Raw genomic sequence first — 16652 nt, forward strand, 5'->3', positions numbered from 1 at the left:
GCTGACACATCACACCTGGGTTGTTATAACCAAGTGCAGTACTTTGCATTTACCTGCTAAGGAGGACTGCTATCTTTCTTCCCATTTGCTCAATCCTACCAAATCCATCCTTAGACTCGCCATCCTCTCCCAATATTACAGTTATGCCATCAGCAAGGAGGTCTAGCACCTTTTGTTTTCCTCAGACATGTCTGAAATGGAAACGCTAAAGAGTATTATACCCTGAACCAAACCCTGTAGTACTCTGACAGTCATTTCCTTATTCCTGACATCACACCTGTTATGCTAACCAAACATCCTAATCTCCAGCCACATTGCAGATAAGGTTCCTTATTTTCTGTCCTGCCTTGAACACCTGTGGTTTAGCTTTCAGTCACCTCTATAGGCCAGGTTAAAATCCTTGGAGATGTCTGGTTAGACTGCATCTACCAGTAATGCCATGTCAAGTTCCTCTGTAACATAGTCATAAAATTGAGTCAGGTTCAAGTGACAGCTCTTTCTGACCATGAACCTGTGCTGTCATTTTATCCTGAATATCGTTGTCTTCTAGAAAAGTAAAAAACATTTCCTTCAGAATTGCATAATTTTACCTGTCACTGTTGTTAGACTAACAGACCTATTGTTCCAGAGATTTCTCTTGTTTTTCCTCAGGCGTGGGCATGGACATCTCTGCTCTTGTTTCAGTAATCAGTTACAGCTGCATGGGCCAGTGATCTGTTGAAGATCTCAGTCATGAGATATGTCAGCACATTGATAAGATTACTGAGGACTTTGGGAGGCAGTCCATTCATTACCTCTATTTTATCTTCCCTTATTGAGGACAGTTCCCATAATCCTCTTCCCTCTCCATACCAGTCCTGTCAACTGCTCTTCTCACATTACCCTGTCTCTCTATTAGCATGACACTCACCCATCCCTTTTATTTATAAAGCCTGTACTGAAGTATTTATTCACAATTTTTATTTTCCCTGCCCTTTTGATCTCCATCTTGTTCTTACTTAGCCTGGTGTCCTCATTTCTGTTATAAACTTAAATATAATTGTTCCACTTCTTGGCTCCTTCTGCCACCTCCCTTTCAGTGTGCATCTTTGGTGCTATCACCACCTTTACTTTGTAACTGCATCCTCAAACTGTGCCTTTTCTATCACCCCTACATTCCATTCCACATTTTGTGTACCCTCTCTTTTATTCTAATAACTAGCATCAAATTTTCATTCATATGTCGCCACATTGGATTTCTCATTTTCCTTTTTGCTCTGTTCCTTAAACCCTTGCCATTGAGTGCTATCCCTGACCCACTCCAATAGCTTATTTCAACTTGTTTCTAGAACCATAGGTCATTGTCAATCTGTTCCTCTAAAATGTCATATGATAATCTCTGTCTTTCCCTTATTATAAACCACACAGTGGTGTGACTATATTTGGTTAACAGCTATTTCACCTTGGCATCACTGTCACTGCATGTCTTCATTTTGCCTACACCTAGAATAATACCCTTTTGGATACTATCTTGCATCAGCCAGTTTTGCAGTTATTATTCATTTACCATAACTGGAGTTAACATTTTGCTGTTTTTGTGGTAACATATAAGATTCTTCTTCGACTTTCAATGGGTACAGTACTCACTCTTTTATTCTTTGCTCCAGTCTCTCAGCCTCCTCTTTTGATATATCTGTGGGACAATACAGTACATCAGATCTGCCAGCATTCAGCCCTCTTCCTCTATTTACAACAGATTCTAACCCGACATACTTGCTTATCCTCTTCATTTCATGGTAGCCTTCTCTACTCTGATCTTGCATTTTCTGCTATAATTTATTTAGGCTGCTATGCCACCTCCAACCTTGGCTGTTATTCCCCAACTTGCTGCCCAAAACCTCCATGCCTGACCCCCACTTGTAAGTGTTTATGTGATGCCAATGTCCACCTTCCTCTTCCGCATTAATGGTTACTATTTCCCCTTCCCATTCAGAAAGTGACTGTTCCTTTTAAAATTTGTGATTTTTCTGACAAACCTCTGAGGATTAAAGTCACTAAATAATGAAATAAGCCATGCATTTGGAGTGTTTCTCCCCGGGCCTCCGATGAAAATTGGCTTTGTTCTAAGTTGGGCTTTCCCGGTAAACAAATGATAAATAAATACATTTGAGTTTCAGACTTCATATCCTTCAGAAAATGTATGCCAATGTAAATCCTGTTATCCTAACAACTTTCTAGGTTTATAAGAGCAATATTTACAATCTGTCCCTATTTCTGAGCCTCCCCTCATTATTTTAGACTTTGTCCAATTTCTTGTCCTAAGAGGCTGAGAGGTATTAGAGTCCTTGCAGTACAAAGAAATACTACCCAACCATGCTTAGAGTCATCACTTATTCCATCGCTGTGGTCTATGCTTGTTTTCTCCTCCTGCCCAGTTCTACTGTCCAGTCTCTCTTCAGCATCTGTAACCGTCCCTCCTTCTTCCATGATAGTTTAAAGATATAATCATGGGGCCCTGTGTTTACAACCCAGCAATGGGCATCATTGTCCCTTCTGAGGTATGATCAAGCTTGTTCCTAACATGGAGTTGGTGTCTTTTCCTGGTATCCCCCACCCTCCTACTGTCTCAAGTCATTCTCCATTATACATAAATAGTCATTATACTCCTTGATTTTTTTAATTCCTCACTGTATTGACTACAAGTACATATAACACTTCTGAGAATGAAACCTGCAGTCCCATCTCCAGGAATGTCTGCCACCACTGGTTCTGCTTGCTAGCACTTCAGCTATATCCACCGATAAGTAATCAGTGCCTAACTGCATCACAGCCTGCATCTACTACTTCCACGTCTAAGTCTCAGCCTTACCTAGTTCCAGGTTAATACAGCATCTCCTGTCATCATTGCCAAGGTTCTCACTTTTTTGGTTACTATGTAAACATTAAAGCTTCCTTATCTATTGCTATCCTGACTTCTCTTCTTCTATTTCATTTGTTGCTTCATGTCACTATTCCTCCTATTTGTACCCCTTCTTACTCCTGTGGCACCATTCTCAGCCTTACTCACTGTCCTTGTCTGTTGCTTTTTTATTGTACTACACCAGACTCATTTTCTCTTTCCTGTGCTCTACCCTCCTCTTTGAAGCAACCCTATCCATGCCCCACTAAATTCAATTCATTGTCCTGCTTCTTCCCCATTTTCTTGTTCTTCTTTTTCTCCACCTCATCCAGATGATCTTTCTACTGATCTGTCCTAATTGTAGGCACCACTTTTTGATTCTTTTCTCTGTTGTCCTTTCTTGTCCTGATTCCTGCTTGTCATTCTTTAAGCGGCCTCTATCTGATTTCACCAGATCTGGTTCCTGTCTGCCCACTGTTATCCATCCCCCTCTTACTTTTCTGCATTCATTTTATGTCTTCCTTTTTTTTACCTGATTCCACTTGCCATTCTGTCCCTGTACCTTACTGCACCTTGTTCTCCTGTGACTGCCTTGACCCATGTCTGCTTTCTATTGCTCTACCCTACAGCTATTTCAACCCAGCCCTAATATCCCAAGCTCCTCTTTACCTTTTAATTCTTTATATGAAGTAAAGTATAAAAAGTTATGGGAATTCAAAAGCCATTTAGCTGAAACACCATTACGTCCTTAAGGGGTAATCTGCATACATCTCAAGGGCCTCTACTGCAGGAGATTTATAATATTACACAGTGAAGACTCTAGCCTGGCTGAATGATTTGTCTGACTGACCTTTTTATCATTTGAATTGGAAGATTGTAGCCAGAATCAAAAGCTATATACTAACATTGGTCATGAGGACAGTGATTCATGATCTGGCATTGTCCCACATGGATTACTGCAATGCCCTTTATCTGTACTTTCAGGTGGTGGTCTAGCCTACCTGCAGTGAGTATAAAACTTGGTTGTGACTAGATGTATTTTTAAGATCTTGCTTCTCACATTACTTGCCCTATATGACTTATGCCTCTTTAACCGAAATAATTACAGCTGAGATCATCAGGTAAGGGTTTCCTGGCTGTTCCAAACCCCACCATAAAACATCTGGCAGAGTTTATTTTTATCTTAGTGTAGTCGTTTGGAATTACCTACCTTCCTTGATCCAGGCATGCAAAAAGGAGTCCTATTTGGGAAATCCTGTTACAGTCTCTAGGAGAGTTTAATGTGACCCTGGGAAGAGCACCTATTTATACTTCAGCAATTTGAACTTAAAAATAAAAAATAAAAAAGTGTATAATGCTTTGTATAGACATGCTCAAGCTTGCCAAAATTTTGATATATTTATGTTTGGTATTCCAGAAATAGTTAAAATACAACCCAGAGGGGGTGACTGGAAAAATAAACTGAAAAAGAAGGAAAATGAATGGCAGTACAAGTTGGCTGCCATTTTCCACCAGGTTTAAATTATTTTATTTCTATTGCACCTCTACTACATGAAAGAGCTGGTCAAATATAATGTATTTTATTTTAAAGTATGTTCAGTGGGATATACATCTATGTTGGTAATATCAAAATATATACACATTACATTTCATTTTATGGTAAAGGAAGGTAATAATTTCAAGAAGAAATGTGACTATTTTGTAATGGTGTCTTTAATTACTGATTGCTGTTGTCATATGACTTGTACATTTAATTGGTAAGGTTATTTAAATGCTTTGGACTTTTGGATGAATGTTTTCTGATGAAGTCTCACTTGTTATGAGATGAAAGCACTAAATACTATGTGTATTTATTCAATATTTAATTTGCAGCTGGTGGTGTGCTATATTGGAGCCAACTATTTTTTATTTTTACAAGTTTATTAGGGCTGTGAATTTTACAAATATTTCAGCTTGTTTAATTTACAATGTTTAAGACCATTCATTGCATTGAATACTGTCATGGATATTGCAATTGACTCTTTCAGTTAGTTGATGACTTTAGTACTATCCCTAGATTTAAGCCTAGGTTTTATTGCCCCTTGAATGATCTTTTTTCAATCCAATTTCGCTTTCTGATGTCTTAATCATGAAAGTCCCAGTCAAAAAAAATGAAATCATGTTGTAATGTGTAGAATCAGATTCTGAGAGACACTAGGACCACTGTCAATAAAGATGATGTCACAGTGTATCTCAGAAATAACCTGCACATGTAAAAACTGTAGTTTGACATGATATCCTTGTTTAGTTTGTCACTAGTCTTCTTGATTACATTGGTTATGTTAACACATAGATATTTTACCATAGCAAAATTTACATTTAGAAAAGGCAAATGTGTGTGTATTAGTAGTGAATCTCTAATGAGTGTTATTTATGATTTATTTCTGAACCTGATGGGAGCTGTGGTTGGATTTACCCCTGACTAGCCAGATTTGACCTCAAGTATGAAGTACAAAGAATACTAAAGCCAGGAGAGAATAAATCAACATTATATCTCACACCCCACCAGGTACTACTGTTGTTATGCATTGCAGTTTTAGACTTCACCAAACAATTGAGCAGTTTGCTTTACAGCTATCATCTTTTCTACTATCTATGAATGTGTGTTTGTTAATAAGTCTGTGCATTTTGTGTGTGTGAGTGTGTGTGTGTGTGTGTGTGTGTGTGTGTGTGTGTGTATGTTTGTATGCATGACTCTGTGTGTGTGTGTGTGTGTGTGTGTGTGTGTGTGTGTGTGTGTGTGTGTGTGTGTGTGTGTGTGTGTGCGTATGTGTGTGTGTGTGTGTGTATGTGTGTGTGTGTGTGTGAGAGAGAGATTCATAATTGTTTGAAAGACCCATATGACAGAGAGTAAGTGATATGCTTATTTTTTAATGTGCTTTAGTGTTGTCTTCGTTCTGTGTGGAAGATGAAAAGTTTGTGCTTGTTTGAAAACCTAATGTTCTGTTTGAAGTAGAGAGTGACAAAGGTAAGTATTCCAGAGGGAGTTTATTGTAGGATGTACTCCCATGGGAATGACCTAGTACCCATTAAGAAATGATTATCTGAACACTATAATTGTTGGACAATTACTCTACAGTGTCCGTATTAAACATTACAAATGCGGATAATTTTCTTTTTTTTCCCATTCTGCAGGTGCCCATTAGCTGCCACCAGCTTCTCTACTTCTACCACAGGCCCTTCAGGATCAAACTGCCCCTCATCCAGGGCCAGTGAGGAGATTGAGGAGTCTGGTGTAGCATCACATTGCTGTTGGGGAGTGTGCCCTAACTCCCCCTCATCCTATGGTAGACCAGTGAGCTCTACAACTGCTGTCCTTGGGAGGTGCCTGTTCTCTTCTACACGTGCAACCTCCTGTCCGAGCAGTACTCTGCTTGCAGCACAGAGCTCGCTAGGTTTTTAATGCTGCTGCTGCAGTGAGCCTAGGTAGCCTCCCACCCCGTAATTAGTGAAATTGTATCAGCCACTCACTCCCACTCCCCTTCCCCAAGATGGTCTCTGCAGCACCCATGCAGCTAGTCAGACTCAGGTTGTCTGGAGCAGAGTAACGGCTTTATTTTATCACATCTTTCATTCTAGATATCCATTAAAATGGGATCACAACCAGCTGGAAGATATAAATAAAGCTAATCAAGTTCCCTCATACATAGCAAGCATACTGAAACCCTTGTTAAATCTCTCATCCATAGCAAGCATACCAAAACACTTGTTAAATCTCTCTGTGGCAAACAATATGGATAGGCAGAGAGTTACAGGCCCATGGCATACAGTGCCTCCTGAGTCTTTTAACCAATGTATTTTTACCTGACCTTCTGTAACTACTGTTCCATTCATTTTTACTATATCCAAAGCACTCCCAATTCCTCCCCTAATGAACACTGTACAACAGCACAGGCAATGTGATCTAGAGTCACAAGTCTGTCTTGAACCATCACCTACCTGCCATCCATGTTCCCTTTTCCTATGCACACTTGTTAGTGTTTATCTCTACCCCCTGTATCTCCACTGACAATAAGGTACAGCCAAATCATATCATCTCATACTATTTCCATCTAGTTCGCATACATTCAGTTGTTTGCAAGCCCATATACATGGCCTTTCATGTTCCATGCTCTGTCTATAAGAGCCTTTATACTCTACCCCCACCCCAGCCTACGTATATTGTTATAATCCAGTTCCTGTCCACAAAGCTTTTCGTACTCCACCCTTGTCTATGTGACAATTCATACTCTAGCCCCTGTCTTCACACCTCTTGACATTTTATCCCCTGTGTAAGAAGTTCTTCATATCTTGTTTTTGCCTTTGTGGCTTTTCATAATCCATTCTCTATTTAGGTGACTCTTCATACTTCATCCATTGTCTGTGTGTCTCCTCATATTCCATCTTCTATCTACATGGCTCCTCATACTCCATCCCCATTAATGTGGCACTTCATACTCATACTCCTGTTTTAGTGGCTCTTTATACTCCACATCTGTCTGTATGGCTCCTCATACTCCATTCCTGTTAACATGGCAGTTCATACTCCTAACCCTGTTTTAATGGCCCTTTATATCCACCTCTGTCTAGATGATTCCTTATACACCATACCCTGCCTACAAGGCTCTTCATACTCCATCTCCAGTCTGCATGGTTCTTGATACTTCATACACTTTCCATGTGACTTTTCATACTCTATCTTCCATCCACATGGCTGTTCATACTAGACCATGTCTATGTGGCTCTTCATACTCCATCACCCTGTCTGTGCCGCTCCTCATATTCATTCCCTGTCTATGTGGTGCTGTCATACTTCAACCTCTGTCTTACTGGCTCTTTATAATCCACGTCTTTCTACATGGCTCCTCACACCCCTGTTTATGTGGCTCTTCTTACTCCACTATCTAAGTGGCTCTTCATACTTCACTTACTCTCTGTGTGGCACCTTGTTTTCCATCTTCTGTCTATATGACACTTCATACTCCATCACATTGTCCTTGAGGCACTTAGTACTCCATCATTTGTTTACAAGGCTTATCATACCTTACGCTCTGTCCAATTATTTTTACTTCACCTTCCCATTAACATCTCTCCTTAAAATCTAAACCTGTTAACTTTGCTCCTTATATTCTGCCCCATGTCTATTTGACTCCAGACAATAAACTAAAAAAGCTGACCATCTAAAGTAGTCTTCCCAAAGATAACCTTCCCTAAGACAGGTGTACCAGGCATATCACTAGCACTATATCTTGGGGATGTATTAAGTCAAGTTGAGCCTGAAAAAAAAACATACTTGTAGATAACATATATACATTCACTACCCACAGGGGTGTGAGGGTTGGTGCAGTGCCAGTTAAGTGGCCTGCATGAGCAGGACAGATTCACATGGATGAGACTATTGCAATGGAGATTAGCTCTTGAGACACGAAATGTCATTTCAGTGGTGGTGAAGGAGAAAGACGTTGTCCATGAGGTTGAAAACTATCAGCTAGATTTAGTAGTTTTACATCTATACATAGTATTGCTTCTGTAACCAGACTTCTTATATGGGGATGGACTCACTGTTACTCTGGAGATGCCCCTTAAGAGAGCCCAAGGGGAGGTATGGGAATACCCACAAGCACCTGACTGAATATCATACAGTTGGAGATTGTGCTAGTAGATGGCAGATCACTTCAATGTGACAATGAGCTGACAAAATGTAAATTTTGCCTGTTATTTGTAAATATGTACTTAAGTATTTAACAAGTGTTCAGAATATTTCACCTTTGTTGAGACTGTGGGTGTGGTTTTGGAAGAATGCCACCAACTGAATCTGCAGTTTTCTAGGGAGCTCTCAGTACTTAAATGGAAAATGACAGAGATACCTACAGGAACATGTTAGGAATTTGTAACTTACCTGACATGAACCTGAGTGGTGAATTGTTGTTGGACTGCTGTTCTAGACATGAACACTATGTCTAAGCACAAGCTGTCTCATAAGTGTAGTTTTGTATTAGAGTGATTGGGTCAAAGGTTGATGATCGACATTACCTCTGAAAAGTGCAAACTGGTGTAGTGATACTCAAGTCTCGGGGGGGGGGGTGTTCTAGTCATAGCAGAATAATGATCCTCAGCCTGCCTGAGAAACCTACATCAGGGTGCTGGATTGGAGACCATCTGAAAGTTGAACCTCTAATTCTGGAGGAGCAATAAGGATTTCATCTTGGCTGAGATATGCTGAATCAAATGCTTTTTCCTGCATATACATACTGAATGGACTTCTCCAGCAAAATGCACTTGTGTTTTGTGGAAATGGAAAGGGGTATTGCTGAGTACTCCAGAATGATGTTTGGAAGGTGCTAGAATAGTATGGGTTCCCAACACTGCTACTGCTGCAAATCATTCTGTCTTTGTACTTACGGAGCGAGACATATGTCATATTTTTGACACTATGTCAAATTAAATGCATTGAAGGTGGGTATAGAACTACATAAAGTAGGGTTTGCATCCCATTCTGCTCAAGATTTTCATGGACTGGATTCTAGTTGGCAGTCAAGGTTTTGAGAACATCCAGTCTTTCAACCAGAGATTGCATCTTTGTTGTTTGAAGCCCATATTACCATCTTAGTGTTAGGTGACTGTGATGTGTAGCATACGATGGAGCAGTTTGTCGCAGGGTGTGAAGCAGATGGGCTGAAAATGAGCACTTTGCAATCTGAGGTTGTGGTTTGTTCTTGCAGTGCTCTCTTCAGGTGGGACAGGACTACCTCAAGTGGAGGAGCTTAGGCATTTTGGGATCTTATTCTAGTGAGAGTAGAGGACATCAGAATGACTAGCATGCTGGCAGAGAGGTGCATACTGCAGGCATTGTACACAACTGCAATGGTGAATAAAAAGCAAAGTCATAGAATAAAGTTTTGAGTTTACTTGTGACCACACAAGCTTTGAGCGGTGACTGAAAGGATGAGATTGCAAATACAAGAGGAAAGAATGAGATTCTTTCTTCTGGATTTCTTGGCCCACTTTATGAGGCAGTGTGAGGGCTTTAGCAATCCTTGAGGATCTCAGAGGACTGCCACTGCATCTTCAGATTAAGAGTCAGCTGAGATGGTTTTTGGACACCTACAGGGGATACTCTCTGGCACCTCCTGTGGAAGTTGCAGCAGTCATGTCATACTAGGAGGAGACTGTGAACAAACTTAGGACACTGTGGACATACTATATATTTCAGTTTGCCTATGAGATTGTGTTGTGGTTGGGAATAGCAAAGTATGGTACACCGTATTCATTTTTCGATCACCATCACCCTGACTTGGACATGATATTTAGAAACTCAATGAAAGAATGAATGGCTGTGGTCTAAATTACTGAATGATATGGGTCACATCAGAAGTAGTATCTGATTTTAACTTAGCTGTAAGTTGTGGTCCTATATGCCTCATTCCTATATGTTTCAGTTTGTGCCAAGGTGTTGGAAATGTAACATGCTCATTGTTATCATTTGTATACTTACATAACTGTCACATTTCAAAGGGGAAGTAAATATACCCGAATATCTTCATCTCTAATCACAACGCTTTCAGTACTGAACGATCGATCACTTTTACATTTTAATTTCTGCACCGTGTATGCTGCACATCTGTGCAGTTGGAAGGAGTTCAGTATCTAATCCTGCTTGCTGTTGGATTTTTTATGAATAACACAGCTAATAGATTATGCTAGCACTTACAACATCTGCAATGGCTTGTGTACCTGTAGTCCTTGCTTTTGCTGACTGAAGGTGGCTGTTTATGCAGGAGGGCCAGGACTCTTCCTCCATTACGTTGAATCTCAGCCAATCTTTGGTCTGTTAGCACATCCTTCATTAGCACTTGGTGTTGTGCTATCACACTGGAAGCCTCCTGAGATAATAAAGAAATAAATAAAAAGAACAAGGTTTAAATTTGTTTGGGGTTAACACCAGCAATAGTGATGAGTTTAATTGGTACCTTAGTATAATTCACATAATTAGCTCTAATTGAAATGTTACTTAGGAAAAGTTTTTTTCTGTGTTTCTTCTTTATCTCAGTTTAAGCCTGATAGTTGAGGGATTTTGCTGGTAAGACAAAAAAGCAAACACTTGCAGCATTACATCTGTCTATTCAAACATCATGCCGAATATTGTTTCTCAAAAGGTGAGGCTTGTACCCCTCAGAAAGCTGAAGCAGGGCTGAAAATGCTATATGTTTAAAATATTAACTATTCAGTATTGTTTTACGTGAGATAAGGCCAAATGCAAAACTATAATAGTTAGTGTTTGCGTGTGTTTTTGCGTGTGTTTTTGCGTGCGTGTGTGTGTGTGTGTGTGTGTGTGTGTGTGTGTGTGTGCGCGTTGTGTGTTTATGTATTTATGTGTGTGTGCATCCGTGCACTTGTCGGTATGTATGCATGAGTACGTGTGTGTGCTCACTCATGTCTGGGCATGTGTGTGCCTGTGTGACTGTGTTTGTGCATGGGGATAGTCTTCTGCTGTTACATGTTTTGGAGACTCAGAATCCTTTTCTGCTACCCATAGAAGGCTGTAGGACTTTTCTGTGGCTTGAGTGAGGCTTACTCTGACACAGTCTCAAAACTTGTGGCCAGGATTAAGACAAACAGTATTTTTTTTATATATAGAAGCAAAGAAAATGTGGGTGAGTGTCACATGAACTACACTAAGATTACAGATTTGAAGTGATAACAGTTGGATAATGGAACAACATTTGAAAAATTCTGACTAGTGTTAATACATCTAGCTGACTTACTATATAATGAGAACAGAAATATTTTGGAAGGTCAGCTGCATGGCATAGAGAGATAAAGCTGTTACTATATCTCAAACAATCTGAGTTTGAATAGCAGTTTGGGTCTCTATAGGAGATAGCCGAGGGGCTGGGAGTGAGCAGCTATTGCTGGATTGCTCTTCCCGGAAGGGAGAAGGGAGGGAGGGAGGCAGCTCTAGCTTGTTACAAATGTAACACCTCCGAGGAGCACATCAAGTCAAAGCCAAGTCAAGTCCAAGAAAGCTTTATTGTCATTCAGAACTACACCACAGTGTAGCTGCACGGAATTGTGATGTTTCATTCCCAGTGCAAAAACACACATACAGAGAATAATAATAATAAAATAACATGAAATAAAAGTAAAAATAGAATAAAATAATAACATAACGATCAGACACGTTACATATAAATAAAACTGAGCAACAACTTGTGCATGACCTTACTGTAACATAAGAACTAAGCAGCATATGGAATGGTCAGTATGAATATTGCACAGTGTGATTAATATTGCACTTCATAGAGTCCTATGGTATGGTAAAGGTGTGAACCAACTTTAAATATACACATTTGTAAATTATTGCACATGAAAAATCTTAATACTCATAGTACAACAAAGCCTGGATATGTAAGGATCTGTACCATCAGACAAAAAGCATAACTATGTGGTAGGAGGGAAGTATGCATTGACAGTCTCCTGGCTCATTTTTCACAAGAGTTCAGTAGTCTAATGGATAGACAAAGAAACTGTTAAGTCTAGAAATCCTACAGTGCGTACTTCTGCATCTCTTATCTGAGAAGAGGTGGGAAAACATAATGTTTGCTGGATGTGAATGATCAGTGGATATCTTCCTGGCTCTACTTATGCAGTGTGATTCATATAGGTCTTCTAGAGGTGCAAGAGAGGAACCAATGATTTTCTCTGCTGCCCTTACAACTCGCCTTAGAGCCTTGTGATTATAGGTGTTGCAGCCCTCATACCAGATAATGATGTTATTGGTAAGGATGCTTTTAATGGTAAAAAGTTTGGAGGATGGTTTTCGATAGTTTTGCCTTCCTCAGTTTCCTTAGGAAGTGCAATCATTGCTGAGCTTTTTTGACTGTAAAATACATGAACTGACCAGGACAGGTCCTCAGTGATATGTACTCCCAGAAACTTTGTAGTTTTGAACCTTTCCACTGTCATCTATTTCATCTCTAGAGGTTGGTGTGGTTCTTGAGACCTCCTGAAATCTGCAATCAATTCCTTAGTCTTGCTGACATTCAGCGCCAAGTTGTTTTTGTCACACCAGCCCAACAGATGCTTAATCTCGTTCTTGTAGGCAGTCTCCTCTCTGTCTCTGAGGAGACCTATGACTGTGGTGTCATCCACGAATTTGATGATTTTATTGGACTCATTTCTGGCCATGCAGTCATGTGTCAGCATGGTGAACAGCAGAGACTTAAGACGTACCCATGTGGTACTCCTGTATTCAGGGTTATGCTTTCGGAACTGTTGTCACCCACACAAACCCTTTGAGGCCTTTCCGTGATGAAGCTTAGAATCCAATTACATAAGTGGGAGTTGACGCCCGACTGTAGTAGTTTCATTATCAGATTTTGTGGGATGACCGTATTGAAGCCAGAACTGAAGTCTATGAACACTAGTCTTGCTTAGCAGTTCTTGCCTTCCAAGTTGGTCAAAGTTTCATGGACTGCTAGGGAGATGGCATCCGATGTACTACGGTTCGTCCTGTATGCAAACTGCAATGTGTCCAGAGTCACTGGTACGCTTGAGTCTATGTGATCTTTAAGCAGCCTCTCAAAGCATTTCATCACTGTCGAGGTTAAAGAAACATCTGTGCTGTTATGGTGTTTAGCATTAATAAAGCTGAGGGTCATCTGGTGTACAGAGACATGCATCTCAATGGGGAGATAGTAGAAGTCAGCAACTTAACAAACTGGAAGTGGGTGTTCCCAAGAAGGACAGAATAGGCTGTCTCCCAGGACCATCTGATCTGTTTCCTACCACCTAGCTCTTGGCAGGGAATAGAAAAGCACATTAGAATTCTTTGTTGGGAATGAATGAGCTTTAGGACTCTCGTCCAGCATGGGATTGCCACCTCATGTGGTAGTGGAGTCATCAGGCAAGGTCTTGGGAGTGAGCAGAAACAAATGGCTGGAACTTTAACGCTGCAGGTGTATAACGTATCACTTTCATCCACACTGTGAAAAAAAACAGCCATGCCCCATTAAATACGCATTTTCAAGGAGAGAGGAAAGGCTTTGGCCATGACCTAGTCCAGAGACGAACGTAGTTTTAGAGAATAGCAGCAAATGTTTACAGTAAAGAAAAACAAGTTAATGCAATGCAAATAGCTGCTGTATAGATTCCCACTAACAATCAAAATCATAGAAAGTTCAGGGCTACTGGGTCTTGTGACCATTACCAGTTACCATCTTAAACTGTACCGTCCTTCTAGAGAATGGCTATGCCAGCCATGCCTGGGATGAATTTGTAACCACACATCCAATTATCCAGGTCCTGTTTGAAGGAAAATAGTGCACCCCACTACTTTATCTGCAGGGGAATCAATTCTAGAGATGAGGAAGACACTAAGTGATAAATCTTTCTCTCCACCTTGTCTTACTGAACTGATAAAGCAGGTTTAGATATCTTGTCATGGTATTTGTGTGGTTTGCTTTATGAAGTTACAAGATATCCTGGACTACTGGGTCCCTGACTGCTCAGAAGGCAGGCTATAGGTGTCCCCCGTGGAGCCTATAAGATACAGAAAAGAGGGGCAGAGCTTCAAGTCTTTTCTAGTAGTTTAAGGATTTTAATCTTATGATAGCCCTTCTTAGGAACTTCTATGGTCTTTCTAACTGGCTGATATGTCTGGTAAGATACATCCCAAAGGGGGCATTGTATTCTAAAATTGGTCTGATCAGTACTGAATACAAGGGGACAATAACCTCTTTCGATCTAAATGATATTCCTTTAGCCATCAGCTGCATCAAGTAGAAGGATTTCCTGACAACTGCTCCTACATGGTGATTAAAGGAGAGGAATTATCAACCCAAGTTCCTAGGTCTCTAACTGTAATTTCTTTTGAAAGGGTTATTATTATTTCTATATGCTGGATGGCTTCTGTGGGGATTTGATAATGGCTCACAGTTTGCAGACATCCACAGACTTAGTTAGCCATACATTTTGGATTTTAGTGTGTAGTTCAAAGAGATAAATACCAAAAAAAAAACAAACAAACAAAAAAAAAAAAAAAACATTCCCAGTGTTGTGCCCTGTGGGAAAACACTGGCCACCTTCATGTCCTCTGATGCTGCCTCTACCACCCACACTGAGTGGGGTCTGTCGTTTAGCCAATTTGTTATCCATCTTGCCACATAGTGGTCTATTTCTAATGCATTTAGTTTATTAATTATGCTAGTGTGGGAGATGGTGTCAAATGCCTTGGCCAAATCAAGGCAGGTTTGTACATACAGTGTGGTCATTACCAACAGCTTGTGCTACCTTTTCAAATAAGTTTACCTGGCTCATTAGACAGGAGCCACCTTTTACAAAACTAAACTTTTGTGGATCTAGCTTGATGAGATTTTTGAATATCAGTTTTAATCAAGTCTGTTATAGTGTGTTCCAGGGCCTTACAAAAATGAAACTGATCAGACTGATGGGCCTATAGTTTCTGGAGAAGTTGTAGGACCACCTGTAAGGACTGGGATCATCAGTGCTGTGCACCATACTTACTGGGTTGAGCCTAGCTAAATAACTTATGGAAAGATTCCACCTGGTACTATTTATTCAACAGTTGGATATGTTATCAGGTCCCATGAAGGAAGTATACTAAATTTATTTGCTATGATATTGGCAATGTCCACCAGGTCTAAGTATTTTTTTCTTTAAGTTGGAGTTCTATACATTGCTGAATAGTTATGTTGGAAAACTAAGAAAGAATAAATAATTATTTATATGTGTTCTTAACTTTAGATGCCTTAGTAGATCTAACAGTGCTTTTAAGATTCTTAGTCACATTCCTAATATTTTTTCTGGACTTGAAGGCCATTAGATCTGCTATATACTTTAATGAATCATTTTTTTTCATTTTACTGTAGATGTTATTTATATTAGTGGACCACCAGGTTGGTTTGCTTTTAATTTTCCCATTATATTAGGATCTGTACAGAAATGCCAATTCTATACATTTATTTATGTAGGTATAAAATTCCTTTGCAAATCTGTCTGCTGAGGTAATGTCTGGGGTGATGTTTCTATTACTGAATTTTGAGACATTCATCATAGAATCTGAGGAGATTCATCTGATTGAAGTTTTTGAATTCTGATATAGTAATTGCATCCATGTGAAGTTGTGACTGTACAGTACTAAGAAAAGCCCAACTGCTGAATTAATCAATCAAAACATTCATATATGGAAATTCTGTATTTTTCTGATTGTTTGGTGTTTTGATTATTTTTTATTGTACTTTATTTACAAAAATGTTTATTTATGTATTTATCATATTTTAGTATGGCAAAGTTTTATGACGGTCGATTGATTTTCATCATGTACAAATCTATGAAGGATATTTAATTAAGTTACTTTTTATGTGGTTGATGAAGTTTGTTCTAAACATTCCTGATGAAAGTACTTACTAGTATTTACAATTAAATGTCGGAGACTAATTATTTATAATAATGTCTCAGGGTGGTGTAATACAGCTTCAGTGGTTTTATTTAAACTCCATAACCTAACACACTCATACTGGGCGACTTCAACTACCCCTCCATTAACTGGGAAAACTACTCATTTACCAATACACTTGTCCAACGTTTCCTGGAATTCATTAATTCCAATGCCCTGGACCAGCTCGTTCTTACCCCCACTAGAGGTAGCAACATCCTTGACCTGGTCATTACATGGGACCAACATGGGTGACTGTTGCTCTACACCAATAGTCAACTCCTCTCTGGTTAGATCCGA

The 16652-nt window shown here is 39.7% G+C and overlaps 1 protein-coding gene across 1 annotated transcript in view; it reads right to left on the minus strand.

Annotated features, from left to right (window-relative positions):
- The window catches only part of LOC122790866 (rho guanine nucleotide exchange factor 40-like), a 1619416-nt gene that overhangs the window by 394928 nt on the left and 1207836 nt on the right, over positions 1-16652 (minus strand). The window contains exon 10 of the mRNA XM_044058526.1: positions 10631-10779. Coding sequence (XP_043914461.1) covers positions 10631-10779 — 149 coding nt within the window. The remainder of the gene's footprint in view (positions 1-10630; positions 10780-16652) is intronic.

The sequence above is a fragment of the Protopterus annectens genome, chromosome 16.part0 (assembly GCF_019279795.1).
Source record: "Protopterus annectens isolate FY-2018-M chromosome 16.part0, PAN1.0, whole genome shotgun sequence".
NCBI lineage: Eukaryota > Metazoa > Chordata > Ceratodontiformes > Protopteridae > Protopterus > Protopterus annectens.